The 17,193-nt window shown below is 37.4% G+C and overlaps 1 protein-coding gene across 4 annotated transcripts in view; it reads right to left on the minus strand.

Annotated features, from left to right (window-relative positions):
* Positions 1-17,193, minus strand: part of NNT (nicotinamide nucleotide transhydrogenase) — a 95,807-nt gene that overhangs the window by 17,196 nt on the left and 61,418 nt on the right. For all 4 annotated transcript variants that reach the window (XM_035715498.2, XM_025434974.3, XM_025434973.3 and 1 more), the window contains 3 exons: positions 15,704-15,883; positions 8,339-8,498; positions 5,876-5,957 (listed from right to left, as the gene is read on the minus strand). In XM_035715498.2, coding sequence (XP_035571391.1) covers positions 5,876-5,957; positions 8,339-8,498; positions 15,704-15,883 — 422 coding nt within the window. The remainder of the gene's footprint in view (positions 1-5,875; positions 5,958-8,338; positions 8,499-15,703; positions 15,884-17,193) is intronic.

Consider the following 17,193-nt stretch of genomic DNA (forward strand, 5'->3'; position numbering starts at 1 on the left):
TTCTAATATAGAATAATGGAAATCTGCTCTATGACTGTGAATGAGAAAATGTTTGACAGAGGGCTAGCATCACATTTTCCATTATATGCATGTAGCCTGTGACACTGAGGTCACCCAAAGAATGAGAAGTCATCTAAGGAGGATCAGGTCAGACAGAAGTGCAAACATCAATGCAGCCCTCTGCAGAACCACATTACAACACTACCCAGTCCCCTCTGAGGATGTTTTTATAGATTGTGCCCAACTTTGGTCTTTTTCCATCACTGAACCAAATCCAGCAAACAAGCCCCGAATAGAAGGTGCATGACAACTGACGTGCTTTTTATTTCAAAATAACCAACAAGACTATGAAGAATGATATCACAGGAACAACTTAAATGCTATTTGCCACTCATGTTCTAAAATACTATATTGTGGCATATTACAGAGAAGTGGTAAAAATCATACATAATTTCATCTTCCCGTCTGAATAAGCCTAATGACGTTGCTGAATGGCTGCTGAAAGGCAATGGCTGGTGAACACCATAAGATGGAAATTGCATGCAAGATACTGAAGAACTGGAACACAAAATGAGCAAAGGACTTTTATTTATTTATACTCTGCCACACGTACGTGAACCTCATTGAAGAATCTCAGCTCAAAAAAAAAAATTTAAAAATTAAAAAAATTTAAAAATTTTAAAAAAAAGAATCTCAGCTCAGAGTTTATTATACCAGAACAAGAAGCCAAAAAATACGCTGATGGTCAGAGGTGCCAGTTTCATCAGAAGCAAGCCTTGCTCCCTCAGACCACCAGAATGCCTGTGACAAGACAGTGAAAGAAATGAGTCCTGGAATGAATGGTACAGCAGAGGCTGTACAAAGCACCTACATCACTCGCTTTCTTTCCACCACACCGATATGCTGTGAGCAGTATACACAGAAAGCCAAAGGTAGTCTGGCCAACAGTCTGAATCTGGGAGGAAGAGGGTTGTTTTCAAAGAGCACAACAGACACCTCTGATCTGAGAAATTACTGGCAATTCTATACAATAGGCTGAACACAGATGTGAGTGGATGTGCATACTTTCTTTTGTTTTCCTCTCTTCCACCAAAAGTTTCATTCATACAACTAATTCCACAAATAACTCCCATTGTAATCACCTTCCTCACACTATGTTTTTCAAAAAGACAGGCTCAGAACAAAGTGCAAAGAAATACATCATATTGTTTCAGAAAACCTGAAGCACTGGCTAATTCATCACCTAATAGTACCAGTGGTAACTCTGAAACTCTGATGCAATAATCTATGCTACAGTTGTCTGTCGTCATTTCAACTAGCATCTGAGCTGGAAACACAATGGGGCTCTAAGTATCTCTGAATCAGAATATCTTAAAGCCTATTAAATAACCTCCCAGGGAAAGTACACTTCACAGGGTCAGGAATTTTCATCTGTGTATTCACAGATGTATTCTCAGGACCTAGAACACTGTCTGGCACAAAACACTGCATAATTATTTGTCCAGTGAATGGTCGTTAACATGAAGAGTCATGTTTAAAAAGAAGGTATCGCAAAGCTGTCATGAAAATGCTTAATAATGTCTTATTTCTTTACTCAAATATGAAATCTTTCATCGGACCAGTATCTACTCTCTTCAGAAGCACATGTGCCTTTATTACTTTAAAAATTTGAATATTCTATCTCTTCCTGAACCCCAATATATAACAAATCTATGAAGGCTAAATTCTGCTTACTTGAATTTAAATTTAATCCATGAACAAAGAAAATCCAGTTAGACTGACAAAATCTATCTTGAAATATCTTCAAGGAATGGATTCCTTAGCAAAACTAATGTATATTTAAACCTGTAGCCATGTCACATGAGACTGAAAAACACTATTAGACCACAAATACCATTGGCAGCTAGATGTATTTAGACAGAAAATGAAAAAAAAAAAAGATTAAATGTTTTTAAAAATCTGCCAAAGAAAAATAAAATGAGTAGCATAAACAGGTTAAAATGTCCCCTGGACAATTAACTGCTCCTCTCCTTTGCATTCTGACCCTCCTTCTACTCTACTTTTCCTAGCACACTATCACATTAAATAGAATGCATTCACGGATTCATTTCTTGATAGGTTTGTTTTCTTGGAAACCACAAACTTTTGAGAGTGGGACTGGGCTTACGCATCCTTTTATCTCAATACCTAGCAATAAATTTCTATCAACAAATTATTAATAGAAAGATATAGTTGAACATTAACAGGAAAGCAATGTGTAACATCAATTAGTCAAATCACAGAAATTGAAAGGTGGTTTCATAAATTCAAAAGACTTGCAATTAATCACTGCTTGATGCTTCAGAAAGGATTCTGAAAAGAAAATCAAGCAGTGATTAATTGCAAAAAGAAAAAAATTTACACATCTTTCCAAGAATTACTCACTGGGAACACCATCTCTGCTTTATAATAAAAAGCACATCCTATCAATCCAACTATTGGGAAATAAAGAGAAAAAAATGCCTGCAATCTTATAGCATAAGATTTTTGTAATAAAATGCTTTTAGAGATCAAGCATAAGTTAGGGAAGTTATAGAGGTGTTCTGGGCCACTGGGAAGCAACAATATACTGGCCACTAAAGAAAGTCTAAGTCCGTGAGCACTCATGAGCCCCTGTCATGAAATGTCATGTGCTTCATTATGTAATCTCAGCTCCCGGTGAGCATGTTATGACTATAGCCAAAGTAAAGGAAAACAAGAGTGTCTCTAAATCAATCATGGGCCATGAAGCCAGACAGACTGTATGACAGATGCAATTTTTCTTGGCACCACTTGGGCATAACTAATTGATGACAATCGTATGTCCACACTGGCACATTTCCATGGGGGATGTGTGCGAATATGTCACCACATCTGGATGCTAGGCATGCTGGGTCCTGAGGCACAAAGATCTACTAGAACCAGAGGCCCAGCAGCTGCGCTCAATGAACACCATGGGAGCTCCACAGGGTGATGAAAGGACTAAATTACTGCAAACTGTAAATACAGATTTATTTCATTAAAACACGAGGTAATGCTGCAGCGATCTCTTGTGCAAACAGACATTCATCTCAAAAAAAAAGAAAGTTAGCATCTATGGATAAACATATTCCTAACTTCATCAAGGAAATCTGCATTTCTCCTAGGAAAAGATAACAATGCACATCAGACAAAAATCAAGAGTTTCTATCACTCCCTTTAAATAAAAAGTCTCCACTCAGAAACTAGAAAGGGAAAATAGAATAATCTACTGTCACTGTGTTAGCAAGAACACTTCTGGAATCTTCCACTTAATACAAACGTGAAATCTGCATAACTTGTTACAAAGCCCATGGAAAATGCAACAGATCACAGTAAAAAAAACAGTGATATGTTAATATATAATTTAATCTTTATTATGAAATTGATCAATGTCAGCTAACTTTTCCTAACTCACAAATAGAGAAATTAGACTGAACAATTTTACTCTGATCCTACATAATAAATTAATAAGGTTATTACTAAAAAATTATTTGAACTATGACAATTATGTGAAATGACGAACACTCATATAATGTCTCATGTTCTGTGCGCAAAATTACTTCAATAAAACACAAATTATAATTGAGATACTATTCATATATGTTTCATTAATACCTCCCATACAGCTTAAGTAATTATTTTTTCCCACACAAGGTGACAGAAATCATCCTAAAATAGCAATTTATGTTATTATGTCCTCATGATCAAAATGAAATCTTAATCAGGTCAGAAACTGCAATTTCATTTGTCTCATCCCTTTTCCTTTCAGGTCATTTTTGCCATCCCTCTTATTCCTTTCCCCTCACATCCTGCTTCCATCAAGCTACCCCACAGTCATGGTGCTCCCCAACATTGCATCCACCTCACCCTGATCTGATTTTCCAAAATGTTGGGTTAACATGGGCTCATCAGTGGGTAATAAGAGAAGTATGTTAGATTAATCATCCCCTTCTCAAAGGATAACTAGGACAGGAAAGGCATCTTTCTCTACTTCATTAAGATTGCCACTCATGTCCTAAATATTAGTGATAATAGAAGGCATTACTAATACATTAGACTTCTCACATGTGGACTGAATAAAGAAAAACAATTTCTTTTTAGGAAAATCATAAAAGATTATTTAACACATTCTTGTGTAGGTCTGCAAATGCTTCAAGTGGCAAGTGTGTGGTTAAAAGGGCAGGCCCATTTAACACTGGATAAGAAAACAGGAACTAGGGACCGAAATGAGACCTTGTATGTGAAAATCAAAAACCGAAGTTGGTGATTTTTCTCATCTTCTATCTTCAATTTTCTAAGATTACACTAAACATAGAAACACAGAAAAGCTGGTCCTACCACAAAATAGTATTTTGACTCTGTCTTTGAAATGCACTAAGGATAGCAGGAAGGCAGAGTGGGGAAGGAGGGAGAGAAGAAAGGACGGAAGAGAAAAAATGCAGCTGCTACTAAAATAAAATGTTAGACCCACTTGAGGCACGCAGGGTGGGGGTAGGGGGGCATAGTCAGCTAAGCACCAGACTCTTGGTTTTAGTTCAGGTCGTGATCTCAGGGCCCTGACCTCAGCTTCATGAGATCAAGGCTCATCAAGGCTCTGCACTCAGCATGAAGTCAGCTTGAGATTCTCTCTCCCTCTCTCTCTCTGTCCCTTCCATTCGTGTGCTCACTCTCTCTCAAATAAATAAATAAATCTTTAAAATAAAAAAGTAAGATGTTAGAAGCACTTATTTCATCATCGAAGTCTCTTCACCACTCTTAATAGCTGGGACACGCAGGATTCTGCACCCAGTCTTGCACAGACACTCTAATTCTGGGCACATGGTTGAGCTTATTTTCTTATTATCTGCCCCAGAAAAAATGCAAGATAGGTGTCAAAAAGGAATTTTCATTAACAGACACTAACACTTCTGTCAGCATACATTAACATTCTGGTGAACAAACGAATTTTATTTAATAATAGAGTTAGCACGTCTCTCTGACTTGTGGTACCATGTCAACGAAAGTGCTAAAGAACCAGCTTCTCTAGCAAAGAAGCAGCAGGTATCCTCCCAGGGAATAACTCCAGACAGTCCCTTCACTGACTGTGCACAGGTCAGATGCAAAGTACTACAACGGTCTGTCACCACTGACCCCATCTTTACATTCCTCAAATCCTTCATCCAAAGTCATGGGGAATAATCTGGAAATGCAGAGTCCTCAACTTCTCCCCTGAGCTCAAGATCCTCCCAAGAGCACAGTTCTGTGCCCAAATGCCAGGCAGCAGGCACGGCGACTGCCCTAATTCTTATTTCAAAAAGTGTATGGTGTTAGGAAAAGAACATCTGCAACAGTTTTTTTCATGGAAGAATAGGAAAGTGAACCCAGTCAGACACTCACCAGCACACAGGATCACCACTGGGTCTCACTCACCCTTCAAAAGACCTCTCATTTGAGATATTTTTCTTCAATCCGAATGAACACAAGAAACCAAAAAGATATATCTTGATGTGGTTTCTAATGCTTTATTTGACCTCCTCCCCCAAATCCAACCAGAAACAGGACTTTTGTTTGTTCCCATTAGTAAAAATCCTGAGACCCAGTATAATAAAGTTTCTCTTTCTGAGATGAGCCTGTATTTAGGTTCTGTGGTCTGAGAGACAGCAAAACTAGGTCACAGGATTGAAGGTAGAATAGGGTTTTTATGACTCGGTTTACTTGTGATTCCATATGTAAAACTCCATCGTAAGAACGTCATCTAAACGCAAGTCCTCAATTTTCCTTTTCTTAAACACACACACACACACACACACACACACACACACACACACACTGCAAGCCTCACACCCCCAGCACTGACCTGACTTTCTTGCCCTGTTCGGAGAGCATCTTCACCAAGTCGGCGATGGGGTACTGCGCTTTGGCTGCACAGAGACCATAGCCTGCAAAGAATATTAAGGACACAGAACAATGTGATTCTTTTATTTTGAAATCTTAGGAACAATAATTTCTGCCTTGATCAAAACATCTTTTTATGCCCAAAAAAAGGCAATCTGTTAACAGGACCAGAAATGAAAGCAAACTTCTGAACTTAAAATATTGGCCTAAATTTCATATTCAAATTCATCTTCTAATGGTCCCTTCTCAATCTTCTGCATGGTCTGTTACTGCTCGGCAGCCCCTCCCCACACACACCATACCACACACACAATTGTGTCTGCACACACACTCAGAGTGGGGGGGGGGGGTTGTGGCTCACGTAAATGTTTTCAAACTATCTTCATACTTGGTTTTGATAACACTACAGCTCCCTGGTTCCCCTCCTTTGTTACTATTCTTCTTTCACATCCTTGAATCCATCTCCTTCTGTTTGCCTTAAACAACAAAACTCCCCAGGGCCTTGGTTTTGCCCCTCACACTCTCCTTGGAAAATCTCAGCCAGTCCCCCGGCTTCAACAAGCATCTGATGACTCCCAATCTGTGTCCAATATCAGCCTGTTGTCTGAGCTCCAGGATGGCATGTCCACTCTCCCATTTCCACCTCAAACTTCATGTCTCCAAAAAAAAGAACTTAAAAATCTCCCCCTCTGCCAAAAGAACTAGAAGCACTCCCTATTTCTGCTGTTATTACAGGTATGACCACAAACTTCAGTCCCCTTCCTTCTCCCTTAAACCCTACTTTCCATCCATCCCCCCTGTACAATCAGTCACACCTTCCCCTGCTGTTCTGCCCCCTGCTTTCTAAATGCCAAGTCTCTGCCCAAGCTGTTCCCCCCGCCTTCCTTCACCCCCAACACCATCTATCCTCCAGGCCCAAAACAAACCCTCACTTCCTGACAACCCTTCTTCACTTCCTCATGATTAAAAACAAAGTGTGTCTACACAGTCCAATTTAGCCCTGATCATAACCCACCTTGCATTGTTTATTGATCTGACTTCTTCCCTAGATAGAAAATGCCTAAAGGGAAAAGAGTATATCCTTTACATCTGTCTACCCCTATACTCCAGCCGTGTTTCTCTAAACCACCTCACATGGGGACAGGTTCATGATGCAGGACTATCCCAGGCAATATAACATATTTGGTTTGTCTGCTCCCACACACTAGTGGACACCAGCATGTCTGCCTGTGAGACAAAAACCCAAAACCACATGCTTCAAATGTCTCTAGAAAAAGATACTGCCCCAGTTGAGGAAGCTTGCACTTGAACATTCAATTCCATGGGTGTCAGCTATTTACATCTCAGCATACAGCAACCAGCAAACCACTCACATGTCAAATCAATAGATTTCCTTTATAGAAAACTCCTATGTAGCATGAGAGAGTTAGGATCTTAAACTGAATGCAACGTATTACCTGTAATATCAGAGCATTCTGTGGTATGATTAAAGGAAAACTGATGGCAGGATGAGCACTGGGTGATATGCTATATGTTAGCAAATTGAACTCAAATTAAAAAAATTTTTTTTAATTTGAAAGATAGAGGAAAAAATTAAAAAATAAAGGAAAACTGAGTTAACCCTCAGAGAATCAGGGAATCGAGGCTGGGAGAGTCAATGACTTGGTCACTGTCACGTCAATTGTTAAGAGGCAAAATTCAGAACAAAACTGAGGTGTTGTCACTCCCAGGCCAAATCCTTTCTACTAGGCAGGTTACCTCATCGTATTGGAAACCACATGGCTCTCAATGATTTTTTAAATATTTACTTTTGAAAAGAAACAGATTAAATTTACTATTTACTGAGTGAGTCTAATGAGTGAACTAGATACTTTCATACACTATATCTAATTTAATATTGACAATAATTCCAAAAACTATCAAGGAGAAAAAAAAGCAAGACTCAAACATGACAAAAACATACATACAGAATCACAGGAAGACATGGCTTGAGCTGGACTACCTTGATTTGTAAGATCTCTATGTAAGTCCTGAAAATATTAACCTAGGCCAAAGATGCTCAACATTTTTTAGTTGGTAATCACAGGGTTGCTTCGATGTTTCCATTATATTTCCAAAACTGAGTAAGCTCCAATTCAACTTTTTCCCTATGATAAAAAACTGTATTAACATAACCAATTCCAGGCAGCCCCAGTGGCTTAGTGGTTTAGCGCCACCTTCAGCCCAGGGTGTGATCCTGGAGACCTGGGATCGAGTCCCACGTCAGGCTCCCTGCATGGAGCCTGCTTCTCCCTCTGCCTGTGTCTCTGCCTCTCTTTCTCTCTCTCTCTGTGTCTCTAATAAATTAATTTAAAAAAAAATAACCAATTCCAACAGCTATTACAGGTTATTTGCTTTTCTTGTTTTTTGTTTTTTTTTTTTTTACCTGGAGTAATAATAATGCTATTAGCTTCTCGAATCATGTCAATTGCATTGTCAAGGTTGATTTCTGTATGTGTGCCAGAAATTTCCATGGGTTTTCCACCAGCTGTTGAAGTGGTGCCATAGCCTCCAAGAATCACATTAGCCAGGGAGCGATTCATTGCCTAGAAAGCAAAATTATTAGCTGTGAGAGTATCCATATAACTTTTTGAAAGTGGTATGAATCCTGTGTATATAAAATTCATAATCATTTTATGAGGTTTACCTGATTATCTAAAAAAAACAAATCACATGGATCACATCTATAAAGTCAACTGTACATGGATATATTTTCAGTAAAAGTTAATTTTTAAAAAAACTTTAAAAAATAATTTAATGGAAAATGACCAATAACATTAAGAAATGAATGAAAAATTCCAATCCATTACTACTGTCTGTGTACTGATTAAGCAAGTTCTACCTCCATAATTACATGTATTTCACCAGAGTAAAAGAGAATGGTATCTATGAGAAATTTTATAAGGTGACTACAGATCCCTCAGGTGAATCTTGCTACCGGCTACAAGCTGTCAAGAGGCAAAGAGAAGGAATTAGAGAGCGATCCACAGCAGAAGTCTGCTGCCCTCTGTCGTCAAGAAAAAGAGAAATGTGAAGTTGATAAGGTCTTATTTTCCAAATCAACTACATACAGCTCCCAGAAGCTGTAACAGAAGCAACTGAGTTCATTATCAGGCTCCTAAAATATTTACTTCCAAAAGGGCAGATGAGTAAGTTGAGACACTGTTTCATTAAAATTCATACCCGTCCTTTTAACTGGAAAAACAATTGGGGGAAAAAAATAAGAATAAGGCATGCTCATTTACAATCATCCAACAATGTGCCACACAAATGCAACAATTGAAAAATGTGACAATAGCCGCACTGGTGTCTAGAACAGTTCATCTGTAGACCTCTGGAGCTGTGGTGGTAAAAGACAAGACAAGAAGCTAGATGGGGGCAGCCCCGGTGGCGCAGCAGTTTAGTGTCGCCTGCAGCCTGGGGCGTGACCCTGGAGACCCTGGATCGAGTCCCACGTCGGGCTCTCTGCATGGAGCCTGCTTCTCCCTCTGCCTGTGTCTCTGCCTCTCATTCTCTCTCTGTGTCTCTATGAATAAATAAAATCTTTAAAAAAAAAAAAAAAGAAGATAGATGGTTTGAGCAATCAAGTGCTTTTAAGAATTCAAATCACTGTACCTAAACAAAGCAGACATTTTTACATGATAATTGGATTTCTCATTTCAGAAAAAAATTTCAAAAAATTATTAAATCCTCTTTTAAGAGCTATAATAAACATATCATTGATCCATTGTTTATACCATGGAAAAGATATGTGTCAATCTATTACTTTAAAAAAAAAAAGACACTGCTTTATTATTAAAGAACAAAAGCACCTGGAGATTTTCAATGATAAGTAACATGTTGGGAGGAAAAAAACTCATGACCATTCATCCAAAGACGGCCAGCCTGCTACCATTATGGAGACATGGACACACACTTGCTGAAGTGGACAGAGGTAGAGGCAGGGAGGAAAAAGAAGCAGAGAAGATGAACAAAGAGCCATACTTGATTAAAGGTAACGTATCAATAACTTAAAGATGATGGATCAAAATGCTGTCAGAATTTTTTAAATTGTTCTTTTGACTTAAACTTATTTCTGGCATAGCATTCATATTTTACAGAACCTAAACGCTAGTAAACTTGTCTAAGATTATTACATACAAAATAAGTATCTTTTTTTTTAAGATTTTATTTATTTTTATTCATGAGAGACACAGAGAGAGAGAGAGAGAGAGAGAGAGGCAGAGACACAGGCAGAGGGAGAAGCAGGCTCCATGCAGGGAGCCCGACATGGGACTTGATTCCGGGTCTCCAGGATCAGGCCCTGGGCTGAAGGCGGTGCTAAACTGCTGAGCCACCCGGGCTGCCCCAAAATAAGTATCTTTAGAATACCTTTACACATTTATGAACAGATAAGAGGATCAGAGAAAAACAAATAATGCTTTTAATTAGGTACACAGTCCCAATCTGACATGAAGACTTAAATTCTTTTTTTAAAAAAGATTTTATTTATTCATGAGAGACACAGAGAGAGAGAGAGAGAGAGAGGCAGAGACACAGGCAGAGGGAGAAGCAGGCTCCATGCAGGGAGCCCGACATGAGACTGGATCCCAGGTCTCCAGGATCAGGCCCTGGGCTGAAGGCAGCACTAAACCACTGAGCCACCCGGGCTGCCCAAGATTTAAATTCTTAACCCAATGTCCTATACTTAAAACCCAAGTCTTACAGAAAATCCAAAGAGCCATACCTGAGACTTCCAAACACTCAATATTTGTTGATTTTGACAAATCCTTTTAGTTTTGAATTAGAGGATTCTGAAATTAAATTACTAGAAATATGTTCTACCAAATGTTTGCCTTAAAAACTAATTAAAAGGACTATTTCAGACAGTGACATATTTCTGTCATAGATAACTTCTTTTAAAAAAGTCAAACAAAGCGGCTACATCACACAGTCCTGCAAAAGGATAGATGACAGAGCAACATGATGTAGAGGGGCAGATATACAAAGATATGACCACTTTATTCCAACTTGGCTTAAAAGGAACCATGCTACACAAAACTAGAGATTCAAAGGGGCACTGGCCCCCTCCAATGTTATAGCAGCATTATTCATAATAGCCAAACTATGGAAAGTGCCCAAATGTTCATCAACAGATGAATGGATAAAGTTATGGTACATATACATAATGGAATACTACTTAACCATCAAAAAGAATGAAATCTTGCCATTTGCAACAACATAGATGGAGCTGGAAAGTATAGTGCTAAAGGAAGTAAGTCAGAGAAAGACAAATACCATATGATTTCACTCATATATGGAATTTAAGAAACAAAACATGAACATAGGGGAAGGGAAGAAAAAAAGAGAACGAGGTGCACACCATAACAGACTCATAACTGTAAAGAACAAACAGGTTTCATGGAGGGAGATGGGCAGGGGATGGACTAGATGGGCGACGGGGATTAAGGAGGGCACTTACAATGAGCACTGGGTTTTGTATATAAGTGATGAATCACTAAACTCTACTCCTGAAACCAATATTACACTGTATGTTAACTAACCAGAATTTAAATAAAAACTTTTAAATAAATAAATAAAAATAAAAGGAACCATTCTTCTCTCCCTGTAAAACTGAATGGAGAAGAAAAGAATTTTTGAGAACATTTAATTAATGTTTACCCACTATCTAATGGCATTTTTGGGAGAAAAAAAGGGAACCACACAGTAGTTTAACAATCAAAGTCAACTTGTTGAACACATATCCACAATTATATCACCATTAAGCTGATTCCATGTGGTCTCTTAAAAATGAAATTATTTTTCATCTCTGAATTTACCATTGCAACATCATATTTTCAACAAATGTTTAGGGTTTATTTAGATCTTTGTTCTGTTCTTCTTCTTCTTCTTCTTTTTTTTTTTTTTTTTTTTGCTTGCTTAAGTGATTAATGAGACTATCCTGTGACCACTGATCCACAGATTGAGGAGTTCCCAGCTTCTAAGACAAAGTATTCACAACACTGTCCAAGACTGTTCCTTTTAAGTTATTAAGCCCAATAATGAAAATTGTATGCTACATTAAAGAGAGCCTTAATTCATATAATTCCTAGCAAACTCTAAGAAAAAAAATCTGAAAACAAAGGAAAGCTCATAAAATAGACAAAACCAAAGCAATAATAATATATACTCCATTTACTATCATCTCTCATTTCAATGCTTTGTGGGTGCTGAAAAATTGACTGCAAAGCAAAAAAAAATTATTTTTGGTTTGGCTTTGATCCACTTCATTCTGTTCTATTTTCATTTGGAAACAAGTAACAAACTGCAAAAATTTGGTCTGAAAATGCTGTTCCATTTTTGCAAGGCCTCTATTTCCCAGGCAATTTGGACACTATCTCAAGTAAATGGACTGTAAAATCACGAAGAGGTTAATGCCTGTAAGACATGTGGACATAAAGTGAATCATTCATTTGAGTTGGTTGCCTGGACACTATCGACATTTTTTGGTTTAATATTGAATATTGTATAACCAAACATGTGGCTCAGAAGACACCCAAAAGAATTCTTTGTCAGAACAAAAATTCAATTTTAGGGATTACCAATTAGCCACTCAGGGAGCATTCCACTGCCTCTCACATAATAAAACCACTCTGTTCTGGTTTGGATTTGCATGTTTCCTCAATAAGTAATAAAATAACAAAGCTAAACACACTAGTAATAATAACAAGATATTGATATATGGTAGTACATTTGTTACCATAACCCATCCAGAGAGGATTCCAAAATATGAAATGAGCAACCAACAAAATATTCATCTAATGTTCACTTAGCAATTATTATATTCATATGAGTGGGCTAGGTGCTCGGTCAGCCTCCATAAACACAAAGGCAAGTAATCAACGGGATCTTAAAGTATCTTCCTTGACAAATTGAATTTAAGTGAAAAAATAAAAATAAATAAAAACATAACAGAAAAAATACATACCTTCCTGTAAAATGAGAATATTTCCTACTCCCAGAATTAGTGTGGGGTTAAATGAACTAATATTTGTAAAGCGCTGAGCGTTAATGCCTACAGTATGTTCATGCCTACTACTATGCCCAATTACAAGCAGCTGTTTTATTTCTACTATTATTATGAACCACTCTGAGCTGCTAAAACACCAGCCCTGAAGAAACAATTTCTTGTAATAAACAAGCACAAGCCAAGAATCAATGAAGATTAATGTGAAAAGTCAGAAATCAGGACAATTTAGAAGGAAAGAAAATTTCTATCTTCAAAATTGAAAAATACAGTAATCTTGTTTTTGTTGTTCCTTTTTTGTTCTGTAATAAGATGTAGGAACAGAAAATATACAGTAAAACAAGCATCCCACACACCACTGGTGAGAGCCTAGCCTGGAGAGTCCTTTGCAGAATTCAGTTCATCGATACGGACAGCCAACAAAAAGCTCTTAGTCCCTTTGGCCAAGTAATTGTACTTATAAAAATGTTACCTAAAGAAATAATCAAAATGCAAAAGGAGGCACGCTGAAGAAAAAAAAAGTACCAGTGAGATAATTAAGCAACGCAGAATGTATCTGAACATATTCTTATGAAAAAGACCAGAATCAGAATATTAAATTTTAAAAGTTAAGTGGTAATGGCATTACAAATGATTTATCCTTTTCTACTTTGTTCCAAATTTCCCCACATTAAACATCTTTTCTTTTGGTAATTGAATTTTTTTTTTTTTGAAAATTAAAGTTTCAACTGTCTTTGAATCTAAATTAATACAGGTTGCTATTATAAACAGAGTGTCTGAACCAGAGTGACCCTTATGGTCACAGGCAGCTATAAAAAGATATTATAGACTATAGGAATACAAAGTATCTGTGGTATGCTGCCAGGAAATGGCATGCCTGAGGTGATGGAAACAGAAAGAAAAAAAAATACAGAAAACATATATAAGAAATATGAAAGAAAAAATATGAGAAAGATGATATAGTTACAGAGGTGCACAGAGAAAAAAGTATCTTCAACAAGTGCCTCTTACTACCTTATTCTAATTTCTGTCACAGAACTGCTACTGTAAGTTTCTGTAGTTGCTATAACCAATAATAAAAGAAATAAGATGAAGAAAGGGAGGGAAAGGAAATAAAAAACCCACAAATCTGGAATATACTGCTGACACATTTAAGAACCTAAGTAAAACCATTTAGGAAAAAAAACAAAGACAAGAAGGCACCATGATGACACTCTGAGAACTAGACACAGGTCCTCCTCACCTCTCCCCCATATCAGAATGCCACTGGCTTTGGTAAAATTCAAATCCTCCCATTTAATTTTAAAATCCAAGTTCTGACCAACCACAAGTTTAAGTAATAATGAAAATTTGCTGCCCCCTGCTGGTCATTCAAATTCACCATATGAAGCAAAGCCAAACTAAGGGTTAACGGTTCATTTTTAGATGCTAAGTGAAGTCAGTCAGTCAGAAAAAGAGAAATACCGTATGATTCCATTCACATGTGGAATTTAAGTACCAAAACAAACAAAGGAAAAAAAGATGACACAAACCAAGAAAAAGACCCTTAATTACAGAGAACCAACTGATGGTTACCTGAGGGGGAGGTGGGCAAGGAGGTGGGGGAAATAGGTGATGGGCACTTATGATGAGCACTAAGTAATGTACAGAATTTTTGAATCACTATATTATACACCCCAAATAAGTAGAACACTGTATGTCAACCATACTGTAATGAAAACAAAAAAATTGGGACGCCTGGGTGGCTCAGCGATTGAGTGCCTGCTTTTGGCTCAGGGCGTGATCCCAGGGTCTGGGATCAAGTCCCACATCAGCCTTCCTGCAAGGAGCCTGCTTCTCCCTCTGCCTATGTTTCTGCCTCTCTCTGTGTCTCTCATGAATAAATAAATAAAATCTTAAAAAAAAAAAAAAAGAAAAGAAAAAAAGTGGTATCTACCATTTGAAAAAGTTTCCTAGTCAAACCTTTAATTATTTGCAAGATATCTTCTTGCCATCCAGAAGAGAATTAGAAACAAAAAGAAAGCTAGGAAATATTTGTTTTCTTAATTTTCTTTTCTTTTTTAAAAAAGAGCATGCTGACCACAAAACTTCAAGAGAGGGACCCTCACAGATGACCAGTGGGAGTGTAAATTGGAGCAAGTTCTCCGGAAACAACACGGTAATAAGTAGAAAGAGCTGATAAAAATGAGCATACTTCTTTCACTTCAAGGAATCGATCCAAAGACAAAAATCAGAAGTGCCAAAGATGTACTTATGTACAAAGAAAAATTAAAAATTCAAACATCATAAAAAGTATCACATTAGAGAAATATTAAGTACATTTTATATATCCATATGATGGATTCATATGAAGTCCCTTAAAATAGTATTTAAAAAGCATTTTGAACAAGAAAATGACAAGAATATAGTAAGATTAAAAGAATAAAATGTAAAACAATATATAGTATAATCAGACAAGTAAATACACAGATGTGTAATACAGAAAGAAACAGAAAGAAAGAAACCAAAATCTGTAGTGCCTATCTCCAGACGGAGGGAGGCAGGTTTTTTATCCTTGTATTTAACTTTCCTGATTATCTACATTTGGGTACTTAAAAAGCCATCTTGAAAATGTATTCAAATGAAACACTGAGATTTCTACTGAAGAAAAAGTAAGAACTGACATAGTCGTTTTTACTGCAAATAAAATAAACATCCTTCTTTTCAGAACACCATTTCCTCTTTGTTCCAACACCTGTTTCTTACCACACACATGATGTAGGACAGGATGGCACCCGAGGAGCCTATGAGCGCCCCAACGATGGTCAGCAGGTTGTTGTTAAGCAGGAAGCCCTCGGCACACAGAGCCCAGCCTGAGTAACTGTTCAGCACAGTGATGACCACGGGCATGTCGGCACCCCCGATGGCAGCTGTTAAAGTCACACCCTAGGATGAAATCCAAAGCAGAAATCAAAATTAATAAATTAAAAATAAAACTTCTGAAACTAGACATCTTGGATCTTAACCATTCTGGTTTTCCAATTAATATATTTACCTTGAAGCTCCACTGCTGGTAATGATGAAGTGCCTCCTAGCTGATCAAGTCTCCCACAGATATAACAGGTGTAAACACTGAACCACTCCCCCTGCCACCCTCAGAAATGGCCCTAAATCCCTAAGAGGCAGTGATGAAAAGCAGACAGAAACTAGAGAGGGGTCTGTGCTCGAAAAAAAGTAACAGCACTGAGCAAATCTCCCAGTTTTTACAGCGTTAACCTAAGGCAGGCCCCTGGTGCTGCCAAAAGAAACAGCTAAAATAGAAATATAAGTCCATAGCTTTGCTATTTGAAGATCCAAGGGTAGGATTTAGGATTACTACCGCAGTTGGAAAGTGAGAAGAGAAACTGCCGAGGAGCAGGCTATGGAGAAGGAGCCCCAAAATCTATGTATGAATTCTGCCCAAATTTCTGGCTCTTTAACTATGCATATGTGGGCAGACTCCGAGCAATCTTCTTAAGGATAAATAATAGATTTCAGCTGCCCCCACCATAAGGGCACCAGATTTAAAATCTGAATGCAGCCAAGTTAGCTGCCTACAAAAAAAAATAAATAAAAAATAATGTTCAAAATTCTTTGGAGGAATACAACAGAATCGAAAGTCTCTCTAGTGCAACCCCAAATCAATAAACATGGTGCAACCCTAAACACAAACATAGAATGATGGGGAGAAAGACTTTTGCTTTTTATTCCACATACATATTTTGAGTTTAAGATGTGAATGTATTCATGTGCCTCTTAAGTCAAAAGCAGTTAAAATAATCCACAATGTATTTTATCTTACTCATTCTCATATAAGCATAAAGTACCTTTAAATATCAAATTCACCTCTTCTCAAAAATAGTAATTCTTAAAGTTTTACGTTCCTATGCTGTTGGTTTTGAGACTTTTTTTTTAATCTCTTCTGCTTTACTGGATAAAAAAATGCCAAAATCATTTTTTTTTCATTTAAAATAAAAATCAGTGCAATACAAGTCAGAAAAACATTGTACTGTCAGTATTCATAAAAAGAATTTTAAGTTACTTTTCAGACTTCTCTTTTGTTTAAGTAGGCTCCATGCTCAGGATGGAGCCCAACACGAGGCTTGAACTTACAACCCTGAGATCAAGACCTAAGCTGAGATCAAGAATCAGATACTTACCTGACTGAGCCACCCAGGCACCCCTACTTCTCAGTTTTTTAAAGTTTCTCTGTCAAA

Source organism: Canis lupus, chromosome 4 (assembly GCF_003254725.2).
Source record: "Canis lupus dingo isolate Sandy chromosome 4, ASM325472v2, whole genome shotgun sequence".
Lineage (NCBI taxonomy): Eukaryota > Metazoa > Chordata > Mammalia > Carnivora > Canidae > Canis > Canis lupus.